The sequence below is a fragment of the Mustela nivalis genome, assembly GCF_964662115.1.
Source record: "Mustela nivalis genome assembly, chromosome: 14".
Taxonomy (NCBI): Eukaryota; Metazoa; Chordata; class Mammalia; order Carnivora; family Mustelidae; genus Mustela; species Mustela nivalis.
The window spans coordinates 167,561-190,398 of NC_139033.1; the positions used below are offsets into that span (position 1 = coordinate 167,561).

General features: G+C 45.5%; 1 protein-coding gene across 39 annotated transcripts in view; it reads left to right on the forward strand.

Moving 5' to 3' along the window:
* GIT2 (GIT ArfGAP 2) overlaps window positions 1–17,286 on the forward strand; it is a 51,010-nt gene extending 33,724 nt beyond the window's left edge. For 14 of the 39 annotated variants that reach the window (XM_082700069.1, XM_082700038.1, XM_082700049.1 and 11 more), the window contains 5 exons: window positions 1,778–2,026; window positions 8,136–8,218; window positions 8,815–9,003; window positions 13,237–13,300; window positions 14,044–17,286. In XM_082700069.1, coding sequence (XP_082556195.1) covers window positions 1,778–2,026; window positions 8,136–8,218; window positions 8,815–9,003; window positions 13,237–13,300; window positions 14,044–14,256 — 798 coding nt within the window. In that variant the 3' untranslated portion in view covers window positions 14,257–17,286. Of the gene's footprint in view, window positions 1–458; window positions 1,225–1,777; window positions 2,027–3,691; window positions 3,782–8,135; window positions 8,219–8,814; window positions 9,004–13,236; window positions 13,301–14,043 lie in introns of those variants that run through there. The other 25 variants (XM_082700073.1, XM_082700035.1, XM_082700057.1 and 22 more) reach the window with 4 other exon arrangements.
* Window positions 17,287–22,838: the final 5,552 nt, after the last annotated feature.

Here is a 22,838-nt window from a genome sequence, read left to right on the forward strand (position 1 = left end):
TCATTCATGGAGGGGCGTGTGCGGTTCTGCTCCTCACTTTCTGGACTGTGTCCAGTTAGTGACATGGGCTCACTAATAAATAGTTTTACAGGCACCTTCTGCTTGTCTCTATCCTGGAATGTAGGAATTTTCAGTGGCTGCTTGTCACTTTGCAGCTGTTCTTTCATTAGGAAATGAGTCGCACATAGAAGTTATACCGTGTAAGCCTTTGTGGTGTAGAAGCACTCTATCATTCCTTAGTGGATCATCCTTGGAAAAAACAGAAGTTAGGGTATTTCTGTGGCAGAGGCAGTATAAATCAGACTGTCCCCAAAATTTGGCGCTATTACTGTAAAGTATGTAGAATTTGCTTATTTTGCAAAGATGTGTTGGTTTTATTTCAAAGTTAGGTAAAAGTTTTTGTATCTATATAGCTGACAAAGTAGCATGATTTGTATCTGATCTTTCATATTTAACAGTTGCTTGGAAAAGATGCTAATTAATGAAGAGGAGCAGCCTCTATTGGTGTATAATTCACAGATCGGTGCTTTCTAAATAAAAATTGAAAGTAACTCCTAACACTGAATGGGTTTACTATTGAAAAAGTAATGATCTTCTGGTGCAAATACATTTGCTTGCAGACTTAAGCCTTGGCCCCGGTGGGGAATTTGGTCAGAGTTTACAGTCTCTGTCAAAGAGTAGACAGCTGAACTTACACCACACCCAGCTTATAAAATGTCTTGGAAGATGAAGGAGCACCAGAGGGGAAGGACACTGTGCAGACGGGACTCAGTTAATTGTGTTTCAAATACCAGACGCTAAGGAGTAACACAATTCCTTGCTGATCCCTTACCTCTAACTCATCAAACATCATGAAGCAGCCTGCATGTGAGGAATGGAAGGAGCAGTCAGGGTCTCCAAGTGACAGCCTCTAAGGGTGGTGCCAGGCAGATTAGAGTAATTAAAGCTGACACCGCCAAGGTCGTGTTTTTGGGTGACAAAGCCAAAGGAGAGAGGCCAAATATTCTGGCCCTGGCTGAAAGCTGATCAATCACCAGAGGGAAGCAAGCGTGCTACATGGAGCATTCAGATGAAGATGTTAACGTAGTTTGATAGGCCTCCATTTTTCTTCGTGATATGTTAATATAGCAAACGTACCATGATTCGGTTCCCTCTCTTTTTAAAGAAGTTCTAAATTGTTTGGAATATCAAGAGTATTCTGTAACAAAAATTTGTTGATTATAATTTTTCTTGTTGGCTTTCTGGGAAGCAGTAGCCCATCTGATTTTTTGTAAGCTGAACTTCACTGTCTTTCTTGCTTTGCAAAGCAACTCCGGTTATCTTTGTGCTGCTTCCATGGTGTCTGCTGGCATTTTTGGCATTTGCAAATTGCTCAGGGCTCATTTGAAAAGCAGCTTACCTAAATCATCATGATCTCAAGCTCTTGCTTGAAACAGCCTTAGAAGAATCCAGAGTCTGGCTTGCCTGCAAACATTTCCTAGGCCCACCATGACCAGTTTTTAAGTGGTTAGACATTTTGTTTTTAAAAAGTCCAAACTATAACTTTTCTGCAATGAGAAATCAAGCCTGTTTAATTTGCTTGAGTGATAAAGTGAATTGATTTGTGTCACTCATTCTAGGAGAGCGAGCTCTTGTTTGTAGTTGCCTGTAACTTTCAACCCAGCTAGCTGTTACTGTTCTTACTGTTTAAAGCTGGTAGTTGTATGCGTTTACTTGGTGTTTGCTTTTTCTGCTTGCTATAGAAAAACACCGTCCCACTGCCAAACATTTCTTTCAGCTTCAAACACTCCAGAGTGAAAATTTGAACCTCAGGAAACAGGCCACAACCAATATTTATCAGGTGCAAACTGGTTCTGAGTACACAGACACTTCGAACCACTCTTCCTTAAAGCGACGTCCGTCTGCCCGGGGCAGTAGGCCCATGTCCATGTACGAGACGGGATCAGGTCAGAAACCATATCTCCCAATGGGAGAAGTGAACCACCCCGAAGAGAGCAGGACGAGACTCCAGCCTTTCCCTGCGCACGTAAGTAACACCACCGGCGCTTACGCTCTTCACTCTCTGTCCAGCCTGACTCCTGCATTCCCTCTTCTGAACCTGCAGATCCCTGTGTCTCTGCTTTGCCAAATTGGGCTAGGAGAGTTATCCTTGTGTTTGCTGTATTAACATGTCAACAGATGCTCATTATACTCCTGCAAGCAGACAGGGCCATTGGCTGAAAGTTTTCCAGCAAGATTCAGGTTCTGGTTCCTGTTGAGCACTACAACACCTCCCCCCCCCCCCCGCCCCCGCCACTTTTCTCCCTCATATCCATATCTTTCCCAGCCAGCCAGTACTGGAACTTCTTTTGTAACAAACTTTCTTCCCCACTTCTGAAACCTAAAACAAATGGTAAAGGTCACCAGCAGAAGGAAGTGCCATCTTCTGTGATGTAGACAGATAGGTGCCCCTCTGTGAAATGGAGCCCTTAGAACTCAGTGTGCCTTTTCTGCTCCCTCCCGGCGGGGCAAGTGGTGTGTGTGGCCTGGACGTTCAGGGTAGGTCTGGAAGCCTCTGCACCTCCTCAGCCTCTCGGCATGTAGTCAGCCTGCCTGCTTAGCTTCTGCATCCCCTTCCTCCCCTTCATGGAGAAAATGTTGCTGTGTCATTTCATAAAAGGAAAATGTAAAACCTTTATACCAATTTTACAAGTATTGTATGCCAAAGATTGCATTCTGTAACAGGCTGCTAACCACCTTGTTCTACAGTGGAATAAGTATTGTGTTTTGAGGTTTTCAAATGTTACTTTTCTTTTGGATTAATTTGTTTTAAAAACCCATGTTTTGACAAAATGTTACAGCCCTTTAGAACTTTGTTTTTTTCAGAGAGTAGTATTTATCTTTCATGAATGTGAAAGTTATTTCTTTAGTCAAATTTTATAGGAGTCTCCAAGAAGTTTTGAGTAAATGCAGAGTAAAGGATATGGTCTAGTAAATTAAGCCCTAGTTTAATTTTGTCAGGCTTAAGTGCAATAAAATTTCAGTGTTGTATTGTAGTTGGGCGGCGAGGGGGGGGGGGTCTCTTCAGCTTTTTAAGTTGTTTCGGCTAAAGCATCCTAAGGCAATTGATTTGATATGTTTGGTGTAATGGAAATGCCATCAAACTAACTTAATCTTATTTTTGTATAACTGAAAACAAAAATTAGGAAAAGCAACTTTGTCAGTTTTCACAGTATCCTTTTTTATTTTAGAAACATTTAGAATGCAATGTTATTTTATTGCTAAAGTTCTGTATCTGTACTGAAGAATAGATTAATAACCTATATCAACTGAACCATTCATATAGTTTCTTATTTCAAGTATATCCTGATTAAAAAACAAATATTCATTTAAGGCTATCCATTAAAAAAAAACTGACAAAATGAACAAATTAGGCTAGATGTTATCTTTTCTCTTATGGAAAAGTAGCTTTGTAAATTCCAAGTAATTTCTGGGAGGCATCTCACTAAAGAAGTAAACATTTCTGGGGACCTGTCATCAGTTAGCATGGCAGTAAGCCTACTTGTCACAGAAATTTCAGCATTGATCTCACACAGTGAGTTACTTTTTAGGATTCTTTTACTGGGAAGCCCTGGACTAAAGCCAGGGTAGGTGGTAGGGTTTTTTGTTTGTTTTGTATTTTCCCGAGTGTGTTTTTTTTTTCCCCTTCCAGATTGGGAGGAGTGCGCTTGTGACCTCCTCTTCGTCTCTGCCTTCCTTCCCCTCCACACTTTCCTGGTCGAGGGACGAAAGCACCCGAAGGGTTAAGTACACTCTGACCTGTCTGCTCTCTGGAGGAGGGGCACTGCTTTGTGCTTCTCCTGGCCCTCCACTAACTGCCCTTCTGTCCTGCATGAGGCAGTACTTCCCCCAGGTGTCTCACCACAGCGGCTCAAGGGCACACACATGCACATGCGCGCAGACACACATGCACATGCATGTCTGTAGGAGGCGGTCTCCCTTTTCTCTAACCCCGTGTTGCTCAATTTCACTTAATATTAACAAAGTTTGTAATTCGCCCTATAACATTTATTCAGAACATACTGTCTCCTAAAACAATCAGAAAATTAGCTGGCTGCTGGTTAAATATTGTAATAGGGTAATTGTGTCAAATTTGTCGAGAGTAACAGTTATCAGATCAACATTAGTATACTTGGGCTAACTGAAACACTAAGACATCATGCTTTATTATTTTTTTATTTCTTTGCCTGTTGACATTTTTTATGTCCATGCCATACCTGACATACCCAGGTTTTGCAGTCCCTGTGTCCTGCATCAGAATTGCAACATGGGGCAGCTTTGGAGGTGTAGACAGCTGTTAGTATGGTGATCATCACTTACTGAGTTGGTCAAGTCCAGCTTGTAAATCATACATCATTTGTGTATGTATGATGTATGATTTACATTCCCTATAACAGTATGTGATCCAGGTAATAAGCCCCTTTTAGAGTAGCCAGACAATCACATTTATTAAGCACCTCCTCTATACCCAACCTTTTGGTAAGTCGAAGTATCCTAGGGACTTGAATGACATTCCTGCTCCCAAAGGCATGGTCAGTTTAAAGAATCCTTTCCTGTGGCACCTGGCTGGCTCAGTCGGTTAAGCATCCAACTCTCAATCTCAGGTCTTGATCTCAGGGTCATGAGTTCAAGCCCTGCACTGGGCTCCAAGCTGAATGGGGAGCTAATTTAAAAAAAAAAAAAAAAATCCTTTCCTACACAAAGAGTGCATGATGTCAAGCTGAAAAACAGTGGGAGAGTGTACAGGTTTTGAAGATGTGCATTCAGGTCATGGCACACTTTCTTTAACAGAAGGGTTAACTGGAGAGGAAGGAAGGTGGCTGTGGGTGGGGCAGTACTCTCCCAGACAGGGTGGGGTTTGCACTAGGCTTTTTTCCATTCCTTCCACATCAGTAGGAATGACAGAGAGTCTGTCTTCCCCACTACCAGTGCCATATGGCTCATTCAGGCCCTTTCAACACTTGGAGGTAATCTATTAAAAGGAATTCTTATTGTATTGGTCTTTTGAAGAGTTTAGAAATTAAATTGCAATGTTTTTATTATAATTTTTCAGTTAACTGAGGGACAGTTAAATAGAAATGAAACAACTTATTTGAAATTTTATTAATAAGGGTCAAGTAAATCTCTTGCCCACTGTGAAATTTGTTTTAAAAAAAAATTATCTTTGGTAGTTTTGAAAATCCGTACACAGCTGCTTGCTGAGACAGTTTTATATAAGATTAACAGTTACATCATTTATACTGATTTTTTTTTTAAGATTTATTTATTTATTTATTTATTTATTTGACAGAGAGAGAGAGAGAGATCACAAGCAGGCAGAGAGGCAGGCAGAGAGTGGGTTAGGAAGCAGGCTCCCTGCAGAGCAGAGAGCCCAATGCAGGGCTGGATCCCAGGACCCCAAGATCATGACCTGACCTGAAGGCAGAGGCTTAACCCACTGATCCACCCAGGCGCCCCTATACTGATAATCTTGATTGTTCCTGACAGCTTCATCATGAGTTTAAGCTATTATGGTATTCAGAGAAAACTGCACATCTATTCAGTAAACTAAACCAGCACCAGCTACAAGGTAACTTTTCTATTAACAGCTTTGAGAGAGCAGCACTTTAACTAATAGGTCTTAATCTTAGCTCTGCATGTTTACAATCGTTTTTATATAATTAAATGCTGACTAATTTGAAATCCTGTACCTTGCTTTTGTTGACAACGATGAAAGACTGTGAGTAGCTGATTTCACAGATGGTTATTGCTATATGTTGTTTTCTGTGCTTGAGGAGCATTTCCTGAGTACTTGTTGGATATATGAGTTGTTAACTCTTCTAAAATGTTTGAATGAAACCTGGCACTTTAATCATTGCGGGGTAATGCATTTGTTTTGTAATTATCACATTTACACCAAGGAAAACAGAAAGATTGATTATAAAAATGTGAGATTTTCTGGGTTTAATTCTGTTTTCTAGATTTTTCCACTGGAGCAGCTCTGGATGAATTTTCTAGAATAATTATTTAAATGCAAGTTTTTTATGTTTCATTTTTGTATGTGCATGTGTGTGTGTACACACACAGACACACATCCACATATACACATGTGTATGTGTACATTAAAACTAAAGGAAATAAGCATTCCCTGTGAAAGGTAAGATGGGTATTTTTGTTTATTTTGGATCACCTCTAGAAGAGCCTGCTTTCCCTATTCCTGCACAGGGTACATGCCTAGCTTTGGTCTTCCAGCTACACTTCTAGGATCCAGTAACTGACTGATAGATTCATAAAGCCAGGTCAGAATAAGGCACCCGGTAAAACAGAACTGCTTACTGATAGGAGAGGAAAACTCAGGGATCTGGAAGGTTGTCGTAGATTTTATAGAGTAGCTTTACAGACTCTCCACATGGGTCCAAGCCAACACTTTAAATCATTTGCCAGATGAATTTGATTAGATAGAGCATGAACTCACATTGAATTTTAGGAACCTGGCAAGCGTCTTATATTAGAGAACCAAATAGGAACACTCAAATATGGGAAAACCTCAGGATACAGGGGAAGGGCGCCTTTGCCCTGGGAGGGGAAAAGGAGGCCATGGGGAGAGTAAAGCGAAATGGGGCATGAATAAGTCTTTCCTCACCCTGGGGCTGGCAGCCTTTCCAGTTTGCATCGGGCCTTCAGAGGGCCAAGCAGCATTACCAGCAAGGAGCAGATAATTAGATTTCATATTGACTCTTAGACTGGCTTACTCTATGCGAGCCATTCTTTTGGATGAAGATACAAAGTCTCCATAGGTTTGAACAAGGGTCTTAATTTACAGCCATATCTTTAGCCACATTTATTGCAGCATCAATAAAATTCCTTAGTCATATGTTTCAAATAACTTGGATTAAATTCAAGGTCTAAAGGTGGAAATAGCTCGTATTTGTATTTTGCAAAGTAGTTGTTAGGTTTTGAATCAGATTCCACTGACTTCTGTTCTAGAGGATGAAATTCTCAAACATTGTGGATAAAATAAATACTGAGGGGAAATCATTTTTATTTATTTATTTTTAATTTATTTGACAGAGATCACAAGTAGGCAGAGAGACAGGCAGAGAGAGAGGAAGGAAAGCAGGCTCCCTGCTGAGCAGAGAGCCCGATGTGGGGCTCAGTCCTAGGACCCTGGGATCATGACCTGAGCCAAAAGCAGAGGCTCTAACCCACTGAGCCACCCATGCGCCCCGGGAAATCATTTTTATAACACTCCAGAACTAACTAATAGCCCCCTTCAAGGGAATGTAATGTGGTCCCCTCCAAATTTGGTCACCCTGGAAGACCTATGCTTCACTGTGCTGGCGTTTGCCCAAAACATTTTTAGGATTCCTCTATTGAATCTGTGTCTCATTTTTAAAACTCCACAATTGCATCAATTATTTGTATCCTAAGGGATAGATGTTTTGGGAAACATAAAAGCCAAGTGTCATGCTGGATTAATCCATTTTGGTTCACAAAAAACATGCAACAGTAATACCAGTTTTCTTGTGTGGCTCATACCAACTGTCTTTGAGGGCAGTTCTTGGAGAGCCCTAAGGGCTCTGAGCAGTGACAATCCTCAGGGCCCCAGGCATGGAATACTGGAGTTAGTAGGAGACGGGACCTAGGTTCTTGGTGCTGATTTTTTGCTGATTCTGTGGCCTTGGTGTTGTCCCTTAGCTCTTTTGGCCCTTTGTTTTCTCATCTGGTATTAGACTAGATAATCTGCAGCCGGCTTCTAGCACCAAAGGTCTTGAGTATGTAAGTGCTACCCTGTGTTGCATTGTATTTTAGTTAAACTCCATACTCCTTAGAGAACTAAATATAGTTTGTTGCCTCACATGTCTGCGTTAGTTTATACCAGGGATCTGTTTATGGAGTTGCCACTGAGCTAAGAAGAAAATGGTGCCAAGAAGGAGAGAAATCATTTCTGGATCTACTATTCAGCTTCTACTAAATTTTCAATAAAGGGTTCATTCCTGTCCCAAGTGAGATCTGGGGCCTGAAGGTCACATAGCCTAATAGGTATTGATTCCTAGGCAAGGCTCCCAAATGTCTCATGCTTGAAACATAATGGGTGTTGCCTTTCTCTCTTGCAGGCATCCAGGCTGGAGAAGCAGAACAGCACGCCTGAAAGTGACTATGACAACACCCCCAATGACACGGACCCAGACGACACAGGGTACAGCTGCAGGAGAACTGCCCTGGGGTGGGCCCTTGAACTTGAGACCTAGCAGCCGTGCTCAGGAGACGCACTTTATCCCCCACGTGCCTGCTCTGTATTTTCAGACCCAAGAGGTCATAAAACATGGAAGCATAAGTTCATAGTTCAACCTCTTATCCTATTATTACCCCAGGGGCCTGGTTTTCTTTTACCAGCATATTATACACGTCTCTGAGGCTGTAATGTGCTTAAAATCAGTATTAAGTCAACATGAGGTCACATTCTATGTTGTAGCCCAACGGATGAGCTGGCTTAAGGATAGCTCTGTAACAGCACATCCTTGCTGTTCCACTTGTTTCCTCCCTTTCCCCATCTTGACCCTTTCTCTGAGACTCATAATTTCCAGCCCTGTGGTAGCATGAAGCAGCCGCCATGTGAGCTGTGGCTGCCTGTTGAGGAAGCAGCCTCACCGTGAGTCTCCAGCCCGACAGGATATAGGAAACCACATAAGCAGCCAGCTCATGCATTCAGCAGGTGCACATGCACTGGCTCCTAGAAGCAGAGAGGCAGCTGAGAAGCACCTGTCACATGTAGGCACTTTCTGATGGTCACAGGTCAGGCAGAAAGGGAAGGCAGAGGAGTATGGTGTGGCAAGGCGACGGCTCAGTACCAGATACAGCAGAACCCCACACAGCCCCAAGCCCCGTCCTCCCCAGCACGGAAGACGTCATCCGGAAAACTGAACAGATCACCAAAAACATACAGGAGCTCTTGAGAGCAGCTCAAGAAAATAAACATGACAGGTAAGAGGGTTTGGAAATCCCACCTGGAAAAGTACACATGCTCTGAAAGAGATGCTGCTCCATTACCAACAAGGATGGGTTGGGTTTATTTCAGCATGCTGTTATTTTTAAAGTTCAGTTTGTGTAACAGGCTTAAGAACAATTTGTAAATTTCAGTGGGGTTTTTTTTGTTTTTACTTGGTATTTTCCATTTTCCATGTTCTTATGAAAAGTGCTTTGGAAACAGATGCCTCTAGAAATAGAATTGCAGCCTAGTTAGGGTTAGTCCTATTCCTGGTGCTGGATATCAAGAGGAAAGAAAGAAGCTTCCTTAGAGCTTGCGGTTGATTCTTCCAACCCCTGTGCTCCCTGTGGTCTCTCTAGCTAGAGCAGAGTTGTCTGATTTAAAAGGTATCCTGACACAAATTTGATTTCTTAGGTCTCCTTTTTGTGCATGTATGTGTGTGCATGTGTGCAAGCATGTGTGAACATCTAGGAAACAAAGTGGTTTACAGATAAAAGTGAATCTAACTGACACCCAAATAATACTGTGCTCCTGAAGTAAGAGGCATCTTACTCTGAGCAGAACCACATCCTGCAGTTTTGCTTTGTTTTGTTTTGTTTTGTTTTGTTTTTTAAGAATTTATTTGTTTATTTGTTTATATTTGTCAGAGCGAGAGAACAGGAGTGGGGTGGGGGGAGAGGCAGGTAGAGGGAGAAGCAGGCTCCCCGCTGAGCAAGGATCGGATAAGGGGCTCCATCCGAGCACGGGGGGATCATGACCTGAGCCGAAGGCAGGCGCTTAATCGACTGAGCCCCCTGGGCGGCCCCTGCAGAGTTATTTCTTATGGTGAAGAAGGGACTGGTTCTTGTTCGAGCTCAACCTTTTGTTCACTGAGCACAAATTCTGAGAACTTGTGATGAGTCGGTCACTGTTCGGGATGATGTCCTAGTTTCACATGGGCAGCCGTGTCGAGAGACACTCGTGAAACCCATGTAACATCCTCCCATTGAGTTTATGAAAGCAGCAGAGGTCAGGCACAAGCCCTGACCAATCTCACTGTGTTCTGTAGTCGGCAGAGTGTAAGTTGTTCAAGGAACACTGTGCTCCATCTCCTTGGCCTCCTTGTTCTCTCACTCCACATAAAGATGCACCAGCATCTTTTGTCTTCTCTGTGATCCCAGCACCGCCAGACTAGACTCCCCTTCTCTCCCCTTTCCCTTTTTCCACACCTCTGACTTCCCCCAGGGTCACTTCTTCCACTCAACAGGAGAGGAGTGAACAGTGTTTCGTGAAGGATGAGAGTTCGTCTTCTGGGTGGACTGCTGGAGGTTCCTCGGAGAAAAAACGGAAGGCTGTTGCTCAGCCTCCTTCCATGAGAATTACATGGCTTTTCATCCCCCTCTTCCCAGGCAAGCCTCCCTCTCACACACCCCCATGCCTCAGGAGCTCCCTGCGTAAACATATGTCACAGCGCACCAAAGGGCAGTCTTTAACTGACTCCCAATACCGAGATCGCCTCCCCACTCAAGGCGTTCCCACCAGTCGACAACAGGCTTCGCTTTTCATTTTACTCCAGTTCAGAAGTGCCACACTGTATTTCAAACCAAAAAATATATTTACATTGCATTGTTCTCTTCAGTAGTTGTCAGAAATATCTGCCCAGAAGCCATTTTTGGCCTCAGAGACCACAATAAGGTACTGTTTGTTTGTTTGTTTGTTTGTTTGTTTTTAAGATGTACAAACCCATTCAAAAACCTCAGGATCTGATTTTTTTAAGAGCATGAGAGAATGATGCAGAGTTTAGTCATTAGTTCACTCTTCTAGTTTAAATCATAATTGATCTACAGATTTAGTATTTTATGACTTATACAATGTTCTAAGATCTCTGGTTACTGACATATACAAGACATCTACTTTATAATTTTGCCTTGTACTGATTAAACCCATGCCTTCTCCTCTTGTTCATCTGTTGCTTATGCTCATCCCAAGTAGACCAGCAGCCTACACAGACACCTTCAGGCTTCGCCCTGGTACCTTGAGCCCGGCAAGCTGCCCACAGCTCCTGACCTGGCCTCAGCCTGATCCTCCCCTGGGCCTCCACCCCCACTCCCTGCCTGCCTGTCTGTCTGTCTCTCATGCATGCACACATGCGTGCACAAAGACACAACTCAGGAGTACTACATATTGCACACAAAACCCTTTTTTTGAGGAAGGATAACACCTTGAAGTTGTGAACATGAACTCCCCTGAGTGAGGAGGAGGAGGATGACTTTCTCATTTATCTGCATGTGCTTTCTTTTGTGGCCCATTGAGGACTTCCTAAAATATTTCGTACTGAGAGAGTTTTGGGGAGGTTTCCATAAGAAAATTGTCTTCTGTGTAGCAGAGGGAAGACTGAATTATATCTCTGGGTCAAAAGGAAAACTCTAAGCAAAAATCTTTCAGGTATGAGTCTCTGTTAACGTGTTATTAATGGACATACTAGTTCAAGTAAGATTTATGGCTGAAACAGTGGTTGCCATAGACACAGCCTTTTTCCCTGAGTGTTTGTGTGTCCAGATGGGTTGTCACCCTTTCATTTATAAGGGAAATGACTCCCTCTGCCTTGGCTTTTTTGTTACTCTATGGAGTATGGTTCTAACTGCTCACAAAGGTAAAAGTCAGGATCGCTTATTTGAAGAATTTAAAGATAATATAAACCACTCTCTTGAAATCTAAAATGTAGCCAGTCTTAGTTTTGAGACTAGATTTCTCACAAAGATGAAATACAGAGGTTGCTTATTAGACAGTGTTTAAGCAGAAGCCAACTTTATGACTTAAAAAATGGGGAAAGAATTTTACTTGAGGACTTTAAGTGCTAAGCTGGTTGCTGAATGAGATTTCATTCCCTGTCTTGGAAAGGAAATTTTAAAACAGCCCCATGGGCGCTTGTGGAAGGCCATACCTGCATATTCACACCATATTTCTTAACATGCTGCAAACGGGCTGCTAGTGAGCTTTTCTCATATCCCATTCCCCACACCCCCGCCCCAAGTTCTGTGGGTCAGTTGTTCTGAAACCAGAGCCCTGGCCAGTGGTAGCATGCTGGCTAAGAGCTGCTGCTCTGTCTATCTTCAGCGTGTCTTTGTCTCTGGACCTCGTAACACATACTGTGGGTGGGAGCCTAATATTTTGAAGGTGTGGGAAACCAGCCCCATATGCTGCACATCCCAGTGCCAAGAATAAGAAGCCGAGTGAAGCCCAAATCTCCATCCCTGCAGTTCTCCTCATCTAAGAAGTTAGAGTCACCAGTCATGAATGAAAAGTGGCCTGCTCTAAAGAAGGGTGTGAATGTGTTGTGTCTCTGATAGCAGAAGAGGCCTGTGGCATGTGGTAAGGGGCCGGGGCTCAGATGCTGGACAATTGGGTTTGTGCTCAGCTTTCCTCTCACCGACTGTGGGACCTTGGACACATTCTCTGCTTCTCCAGGCCTCAGTTTCTCCTCTTTTGAAAAATGGGAACAGAGCTGGCATTCTCTCAGTGCTCCCGAACCCTCAGCTCTCAGCTCTCATCCATCTCATGGCCCTTAGGATGCCAGTGCCCGGAGGAAAGAAGGAGGACAGGCGGAGTCCATGCACTTTGTCTTCTTAGAGCTTGTTAAGCAGGCAGAGAAAGTGCTGGCTGTACTCCTAGCCCGTTATTACAAGCAAAGTCATGGCAGCTTCATGAGAAAGTGGGTGAGTGATCCAAAAAAAGAGCGGACCTCAGTGTTTCCTCTTTACCCAAAGTAAAGCTTTTGATTCCCCAACAGTTGAGATGTGTCCATCAGTTTTAACCAAAGTGTGGATGTTGAGGTGTAAGCACCACTTTGAATTTTAAGGACTTTTTTCAGTCCTTTATTTTTAAGTTCTGTGACCTTGGTGTGGAAATCCTCTCTCTCTCAAGAACTGAGAAAGGTGAAGCATACGAGAATCTAATGACCCCCCCAGAAGTGGTGGGACTGCAGTCACAGACTGGCTGGCTGGCTATGGCTTCTCCGGCTAGTTCTGTGTGTTGCCTACATTCCATACCTGGAGACTGTAGCAGATTGATTGAACTTTCAGGAAAGGATGGGGACCCTGCTCCTATTGGCATGGCATCCACTGGCAGTGGCCCCAACCCCTTCTCTGGGGGAATATAAATGGAGTACATTCTGGCCCATGAGTTCTCTCCATCTCTGCAGTACTTCGTGCTTCTGCTGTCTTTGAATAACCTCTTCAATGTTCTTGCAGCTATATCCCCTGTTCGGAGAGGATACACGTGGCCGTTACTGAAATGGCAGCATTATTCCCCAAAGTAAGTTGCTTCCGTACTTGGTTCAGACCCTTTTAAATGAACTGAAAGAAATTTCTTCAGGATCCTTGATACTATATTAACCTTTATTTAGCACAAGTTTTTAAATATGCAAACAGTCATAGGGACCTGGAAATCATTTTGTCCTACATGCATACCAGTGGGCTTTTTTTGTTTTATTTTGTAAAGATTTATTTATTTATTTGAGAGAGAGAGTGCACATATGCATATGCGTGAGAGTCGGGAAGGAGGGGCAGAGGGAGAGAATCTCAGTTCCCACTGAGTGAGGAGCCTGACTCGGGGCTCGATCCCAGGACCCGTCAGATCATGACCTGAGCTGAAACCAAAAGCCAGACGCTTAACCAACTGAGCTACCTGGGCACCCCTATGAATATTGGTTTTAATAAGGCAAGAATGTGTGAGCCCAGTGCTGAAAGGCAAAGCAGAAATAGATTAAAATTGTATCTGGAATATCTCACCCGAGCGGGTTACTGTTTTTGAAAAACCAGCTCAGACTAGGGTGTCCTAAAACAGCACTGCGTACACTTTGACATTTGAGTCGGAGCACTTGGGTGTCTCTCTGTGGGCCACCCAGCTTGCCATGTCCTGAGCACCCCCACTGAGAAAGGGCACGATGAAACTGCATGCCCCATGGAACAGCTTGAGCTGTCCTCACAGGAATGCTTGTCCCTGTGCTTGGATATCCACCATGCAGCTCACACAGGCGACTGTGTTCTTCCGTTCAGAAACCCAAGTCTGACACGGTGAGGACTTCCCTGCGCTTGCTGACATCCAGTGCCTACCGACTCCAGTCCGAGTGCAAGAAGACCCTCCCTGGGGAGCCCGGCCCGCCCACGGACATCCAGCTGGTCACGCAGCAGGTCATCCAGTGCGCCTACGACATCGCCAAGGCTGCCAAGCAGCTGGTCACCATCACCACCAAAGAGAACAACAACTGAACAGCTCAGTGCCCGGCCCTTGCATTTTCTTGGCTTTTTAAGGTCCACTTTCAAATTGAGATGTGGAATTCTGCCAGTTTTTACAGAAACAAACATTTAATGAAAGTTTAGAACTTTTTTTAAAAAACTCAGTATTATTTTTGCATGTTTTCTAACAAATTTTCAACTATTAATTTAACCCACTTGCCTTATTTTGTGCCTGTTTGCCAGTTTCCTTGCTGATGTTCTGTCGTGCTGTCAGTGACTGTTGTTGAGTTGATGGTCATAGTCCTCCCAAGTGCATAGTTTCATTGTTTCAGGTTTGTTAGACCTTTTCCAGCCCTTTGAAAACTGCCTGTTTAGGGTTAATATTATAAATGAGATTTTTAGTGAAACATTTTCTGGGGAGAGTTGGATTTAAAAAAAAAAAAAAAAAAACCACCTCATCTATTCCCAAGCAAGCATTGTGCAATAAGCGAATTTTCCAGCCCTAGTGCAAGAATCTCTAAGTTTAGTAGGGGGGTCTACAAACACGGATGTAGAGAAAGGACTTTGCTCCTCTCTAAAAGTAGTGTGACAGTCTCTCTTAGAAGGAAACAATGAACTGCTTCATTGCTTTTAACTGTTTTATCTTGTTAGATATTCTTTTATTTGATGTTTCTGTCTGGATCCTCCGTCTCTTTTACTGTCATCCTGAGGTCCCCGTGGTGCCATGTGAGCACTCATCCCCCACGTCCCGTGTCATTTTGTCATTTGGCTTTGTCCAGGTAGGAGTGCGGCCATGTTATCACACACGGCTCAGTGCTCTGCCTTCCCACAGGAAACTAGATGTGTCATTACAAACATGTGGCAAACATGCCGTGTCCCACAAGCCATGACTAATTCTGTGCCACCCCATTCAGCTACCACTGCCATAAACTGTGGGAAGAGAAATGACCTACTCCCTGACATGGTAATGTATCTCTCTCCCAGAACTCAGTCCCTCTAACCACTTAAAGTTTCCTCCCACGGCCTGTTTGGCACATCTCATCACCTTTAAGGACTTCTTATAAGGTAAGGTTTATACAATCTGATTTTGTTTCTCCTCCATTACCTCACTGGTACTTAAAAATTAGACCTCCTCTTTCATAAATTCCTCAGAGAGAGTGCTCTAGCTGACTGCCAGCTATCCTGAAGCTACAAAAGTACAGGTTTAGGTTCTAGAACATACTGACGTTGGTTTTTTAAACTGCTAAGACTACCTTTCTTGCTCTGAATGGTAAAGCATGTCCCTGTCCCTGATTCTTGTGGTGTTTTTGTGGACGGGAGGGGCCAGGCAGCATTGATGGAGATGAATGGAGTGGGCAGGTACAGAGCAGGGCCGCAGGACCAGTGGGGGAGCAATGGCACACCCAGGAGGGACAGTAGCTCTCCAGCTCCACTTGGGCCACCTTATGGAAAAGTGGGCCCAGGGTTGACAGAGCTTTGATTTTTTTAAGAATAACCAGAAATATGAATAGTTTTTTGCCATTTCTCTATTTATAAATGTTGGCAACGAAACATTCTCACAGCACACAGCGGGGGTGAGCTGTAGTCTCTAGGCAGCCAGCTCACAGATTCTGCCGAGGGGTCCTGTCTACTGCAGTGGGGAGGCCACGCTTGGTTTACTTCCGAGCCTTATGTGTCCCCTGGCCGCCCCTACCCTGTGTCAAGTTGCTGTTAGTCCTCATCTTACCCATACAGTCTGTCCCATAGTGCTTCATTCATACACATGAAGAAGTCAGAGTAATCACAGTTGCCTCAGTGTGTGCTAAATAAGCCTGTCTTGTCACAGAACTGTTTGACCCACAAATATCTTCATAGCTTGACCGGATGCTGTTGTGAAGGAAGCACCATGATGGTGTTGGTTTACTAAGTCCTGGGGTGTGGATGCTTTTGCTGGATTTCGCTGCACTGAGTAGCCTGGGGAAAGGTCCACATCTCCAAAAGACTCATCCACTTGTCTGCACAATCCTAAGTGCCATGTTCCTGTCGGATGCTGAGGGGACATCTACCTTAAATTAAGTTCCAGCACCATCTGACAACATTGTCTGCGTGCTGCACGTACTTCGCTGTCCCTCTTCCCCTCTCTGACAAACACCTGGCTTGGGAAGGGCCATCTTGAGTCGGTGCCTCAGCCTCCCAGGGAGGACAGACTTCTAAATAGTGAGTCGTCTGGGGTCGGGGGCACGATGCAGCGGCATCTTTACTGCAACACTCAACAGGTGATGAAAGACCTTGTCTCTGTGCCCCTAGAGGAGGTCAACAAGTGCAGGGACCAGAGAGCGTTTCCAATCGCAAGAGCACCATAGACGTTTGCTCTGGGAACCCAGTGCCAGGACTCCAGAGAGTAGTTCTGGGTGGAGTGAGATGCCTCCTTTACTACCCTGCACATTTCCTCAGCCTCTTCTGCGACACAGTCCCGCTGGCAAACCGCACCTTGCCTGGACGGCCATTCACCACCTTTTGCACATGTGCTCCATGCCTTGCACTAATGCCTGCGTTCTCTAAAGTACTTTTTTTACTCTTCGTTCTCAAATCGCCCCCCACCCCCGGGCCACAAGCTGATAGGATGGAAGTGCACTTTATGAAACGGACACTTGCCGACCAAGACAGCTCCGCCCTGAAGTCCTCCTCTGCCTCGGAACGCAAATAGTTCTTATTTGCCAAAGAACAAATACAGCGTTTCGCACAATTGGAACCACAGACACACACCTCTGGAGTGACTGAAGCTGCAGAACCAAGAGTGAGACGAGCATGTGTCTATCCACAGCGGCTGTGAGCTCTCCAATCCTAGAATGTTCTCTCCCTGTCCCCTGTGAAAGGCACCCTTGTTTTTATGAAAGAAAATGCTGCATAGGAAAAACGAAATGCCTTTCATTTAAATGTGTTCTATCCATGTGACCCATTATTCTGTACCTTTCATGTTTATTGTACATTCTATTCCTGTAATTATTGTACAACCCTGTAAGCGTTGTAAGATCGTTCTGAAATTTGTGCCTGCTAGTTATGCAATAAACAGGCTCTGCAGTATCTTTGTGGTAATGCTGTGTTTCCTGGCTGTTAGGTGATGTTTCCAGATTCTCCGCCAAAGTTTCAAGAAAGTTCTCCTGTAAGGTCATCTTTAATGAGACCGAGGTGAATATGTCTGCACCCTGGTGGCTCTTGTCAATTTACAGGAGTGAAGACCTTTTTCCCCCTCCTGCTTATTAGCAAGTAGCTCTCTTAAAAGAAACTACACATCACTGCGCTCTGTTGTCCACTCCGTTGATCTTACCATGATGTGTTCATTTTTGAACTTTTATTTTTCAAGTTCAGCGACAGCCAGCCAGGCACAGTGCTTCCACCTCCTCTACCAGGTGAGGGGTCTGTAGGGTTACTTTGGTCTCTTAAGGCCACCAGTCTTCTAACTCTCAGAGCAAGGCCCATGGCACAGGTTCCCACAGGGATGGTGGGGTATATCTGGGTTCATGGGGGCCACCCTCAGTCCCCAACAGTTCTCCTCTAGAGCGGTGATTTGGGGCTCTTCTCTCAAACAGAAGGAGCAGGGCATGGCCATCGCACATGCCTTTCCAAGCAACAAAGGCTGGGGGAGATGCAGTATACTATGGGAGCCAGCTTGTCTGAGGCCCCATACACATCAGCTCACACCCGGAGGTTCCTCCTAGGCTGGGGTTCTCATGGGCACCCACATCACATCCCCAGCATGGCTCGCTGGAACACAGTCAGGATCCCGGAGTCCCTGGCCCGCAGTATACTATAGGCCACTGCACCCTACCATGTACCTCCTGGCCATCTGCTTTTCATAATTACAACTGGCTTGTATTAGCTGTTGACTGTGCTAGGTGCTGTGCTGGGGTCCGGATGGGTATTGACTCCTGTAATCCTCACCATGTCCCTGTGCAGCAGGCGGGAATGAGGACGGTTACTCCCCAAGCAGTTATGCTGAGGAGGGGCCTGTGAGTTGTCAGTAGTCCAGTTCGTCTTTCTCTTAAATGACCCAGTTGGGGGGCGCCTGGGTGGCTCAGTGGGTTAAAGCCTCTGTCTTCAGCTCAGGTCATGATCCCAGGGTCCTGGGATTGAGCCCCACATCAGGCTCTCTGCTCTGCGGGGAGCCTGCTTCCCCCTCTCTCTGCCTGACTGTCTGCCTACTTGTGACCTCTGTCAAATAAATCAATAAAATCTTAAAACACACATACACACACACACACACACACATACACACAAAACGACCCAGTTGGTTTTTCCTGCCCCTCCAGGACTCCAGGACTGCAGAGCCTCGTGGCCTCATTGGAGGTGAAACCAGGGGGGGTGCCACGTTTCCCCAGGGTCCATTTCAGGCATCAGAGGGGTGCCCATGCATGACATGAGACTATGGGGATAAACGCGGCACAGTCAGCTTGTGACTCTTAAGATGGGGCCCCCCAAGCAGGGCTGTCTCACCCTTGAGCCCTTGGGGGCTGGGACCCCACCAACGTTTGCCAAATGACCCCTAGAAGGATAGTCCGCTGGCTCTCAAGGACCACGAGCAGTGCTTTCTCACCCATGGGGCTGTGCAGGGGCAGCTTCAACACAGGGACAGCTCAGCAACACCCGAGGCTGACCTGCTGCCCAACAGGGTGGTGTGCAGGAATGTCGAGGAACTGGGCCCTGTGGCCCACAGACGCCAGGCAGAGGACACTGTGGTCTGTGCCTCGGCCAGCCAGGTACCCCACCAAAAACCAGGGCCATGGGAGGTGGGACAGACTCCCCCACAGCTTTACCAGGGCATGGTCAGCTCAACACAGAGCAGGTTCCCCTGGGGTGGGGTGGGGGCTGCTGCCGGGAGGAGGGACAGGGAGAGGCGTGTGCAAACCTCCCTCCTTCTCACCTCACCTCCATCTTCCCTCCTGCCCAGGCTCTTGCCACACAGCTTCCTGACTACACACCTTCCCAGACCCAAGAGATGGGAACATCTCTGCCCCATTTCCCCCAAATGCAGCTTATCTCCAAGGACCCGCCTCTCCTCCAAAATCGCTCTTCTTACCCCTTCCAGCCCCTCCCGTCTTTTGGGACTTCTCTTTCCCTTCTCTTCCCTCTCAAGCACCCCATTCCCCACTCTTGTAACAGGGACCCCTGTGTCCTGCCCTCCCCACAGCCAGCTCTGCACCCATCCCCCTCGGAACTCCACCTCTAGCCATGGTCTTTCGCTGGGGCGGAGTCCTGCAAGCCCCATATGGCTCATGGGCCTGGAACAGTTTACAAACAGGGAAGATTTGAAGTCTAACTTGAACCCCCACTCTGATCCTGGATCTAAGGTTGGCCTGAGTCTCCCCTTGCTCCACACTTAACTATGGGCTTCCCTCTTCCAGCCCTCCTCTTCCCAGGCCCTGGCCCTTTCCACACTTCCCCACTGCACCCCAGCTATTCCTTTCTGAATGAGGGCTGAGTGAATGCCAGCACATACTGTGCACAGCCACCGTGCCCTATACCATTTCATAAAGTAGGGACTGAAACTACCCCTGTTTTGCAGATGAAGACACTGAGGCTCAGACCTCAAAGCACAGTTGGTGGTAGGGCAGGAAGTTAGAGGAGAGGGCCTGTGTTCTTCATCACGGGGCTCTGCTGGCACAGTGGACTATCAAGGAAGGTGGCTGGAGGGATGGGCAGGTGACAGAGCTTCTGGAAGCAGAGGAGGATGAAGGCCAGCTGTGACTTTGGCAGAGGTAAGGTGGGAAGGAGACATGCAGCAGGCTTGGTGGCCCTGCAGTCCTACCATTCCTCCTGCCTGGGAGTGGTGGAGCAGGAAGGTCCATGCCCATGTCTGTGTGGTCCCCTGCCCACCCCAGGCAGGCTTAGAGGAACAGGATCCACGTGACAACATGTGTGTTTCGTCTTTCCCCTCCTTACTTTTGCCACAAATATTTCCAGCCTTTTCAGTCTGTTTGAAATTGAAACTCTCGGTAACTGCTGCTCAAGTAATAAGACTGATCTGAGTGGAGGATGTTGCCCATTTCACCAGTTTCCGTGATTCAGGGACCTCACAGATTCCGTGGTGACACACACCCTGTCAGCCCTACTGGGAGGAGCAGCCCTGGACCTGTTGCTAGAAGCAGGAGGGCTCCAGGGCCCAGCACAGCATGGACAGGGAGTTCACCCGTTCCCAGAGTAGGGAGAGAGAGAGCTCCCCACGGAGGCTAGAAGCCGGAATCTGACCTGCTTCTGCCAATTAAATCAAGATGAAATCCTACCCAAGTCCAGACACAGGGACCAGGGTGTGCAGGCAGGTTGTTTCCTAGGGGCAGGGAGGCCTCCTCTTGGCAGGAAAACAGGTCCATTTGGGCTCTGCGCTTTTTGTTATTTACCTTTAGCACATCCACATCACCCTTCTCCACATTTCACAGATGAACAGGGCCAAGAGAGGGGCCCCCTGGCCTCGACATAGTGGAGGTAGAGCATCAGAGAACCCAAGCGCTTGGGCCACACCCTCTGCCCTTCACTCCAGCACTTATGTTTGCCACCACCTCCCACGGGAGCTCTAAATTCAGAAATATGTCTGCCGCATCCACGTAGAATTCTAAAGTGACCGCCTGGGTAGCTGCAACCCAGGTAAGAGAGAGAACACTGCCTTTCCCCCCAGGAGCCCCCATGGGCCCCTCCTTCCCCTGGACTTCAGTGCTCACTGCTCCTAGCTTTTGGTTCCATGCCCTGTGTGTGTTCCCAGACCTAAGTAAGAGCTGTGTTTTGTCTGGTTTTGAACATGTAAATGAACCCTAATGGTGTATTCTCTTCTTTCCCTCAATCTTGTGAGTCAGCTAGGTCAACGTGCATGCCTCTGCTAAGATTTCCCATGTTGTGTAGCATTCATGCATTGTATACACATGATTTATTTATCTAGTATTTTAGTGATGGATGTTTCAGTTATTTCTAGTTCTTGGCTCTTAAAAAACTCTGAAAGGTATGTCTTTTGGTACATGTAGGACTATACTTCTGTGGGAGATATATATGGACCTGGATTGTAGAGAACGTACATCTCCAAATGTGTAATGCTGTTTTTATCCCTTTTTCCAAAGTGTTGTACCAGCAGAATGTGAGACTTCCCATTGTTCTGCATCTTCATGAACACTGATATAAAAGCTGTGTCAATTTTGTCAATCCAGAGGCACCCGGCTTGCTCAGTCGATAGAGCATGCAACTCTTGATCTCAGGGTTGTGAGTTCAAGCCCCACATTGAGTGTAGAGATGACTTTAAAATAAATCTTTAAAAAAAATTTTGTCAATCCACAGGGTTTATGGTAGCATCTCAGTTTCGTTATGCATTCTTGGACAATATTGCTGTGTGCTTTTCCAGGTTTATTAGCCATTTAGATTTCCTCTTTCATGAAATGCCTGTTTGAGTGTTTACCCATTTTTCAATTAGGTTCTATTTTTCATTATTCTTCATAGGAGTTTTAAAAATGTTTTGAACATTAGCGTTACAAACATCCTTTACTTTGTTTACTGTGTTACAAACATCCTTTAACATTTCTGTGGCACATCTTTTCCTTCTTAGGTGTCTTTTGAAATAAGGTGTTTGGAATTTTTTTTTTCTTTAAGATTTATTTATTTTTAGAGAGAGCCTGTGAGTAAAGGAGGAGGGGCTAAGGGGGAGAGAGAGGAAAAGAGGAAAAAATCCCAAGCAGAGTCTGCACTGAGTAGAGCCTGACTTGGGGTTCAATCTCACGATCTAGGAGATCACAACCTGAGCCAGAACTAAGAGTTGGATGCTCAACTGACTGAACCACCTAGGCACCCCTGAAATAAGCATTTTATTAAATGTAGTCAAATTTATCAATCTTTTCCTTATGGTTTGTGTTCCTTGTGTCTTAAGAAACCTCCCCTCCACTAGACCATTATGTTTTATTTTGAAATAATCATAGATTCACAGAACAGTTGCAAAAATAGTGGTCCCCTGTGCCCTTTGCTCAGTTTCCCCCAATGATAGCTTCTAACAAACTGCAGTACAGTATCAAGATCAGGATGTGGGTATCGGCACAATCACAGACCTTGTTCAGATGTCCTGACTTTATATGCGTGTGTGCGTGTGTGTGTGTGTGTGTGTGTGTGGTTCTATGCCGTCATATCCACATGTCAGTTCCTGTTGCCTTCACACCACAGTGAAGACAGACCTTCTGTATCACCAAAGGCATCTCCTTCACGCTGCTCCTTGAGAGTCACACCCTGTGCCCTGGCAACTGTGAATCTATTCAGCTCTGCAACTCCGTCCTTTCAAGAATGTTACACAAATGCAATCACAGGACATAACCTTTCAACACTGCCTTTTTCCATAATACCCCTCCAAGTTGTTCAGAGACCAGGGGCCTCAATAGAGGCCCCAGAGGCCATCATAGGACTGTGCCTTCACCAGAAACCTCCCACATCCATATTTGGAAAAGAGTCCTTAATTTTCCCTGCTAGCCGGTAGGAAGTATCTCTTTAAGGAAAAGAGGCACAGTTTAGTTTTGTCAGTTAGTTTTGTTAATTATCTCTAGAATTTGCCTTTTTCGGTTTTTTAAAAAACATTTCCTCCCTCGTTTCAAAGGTTATATTCTCTGTGTAAAATACAG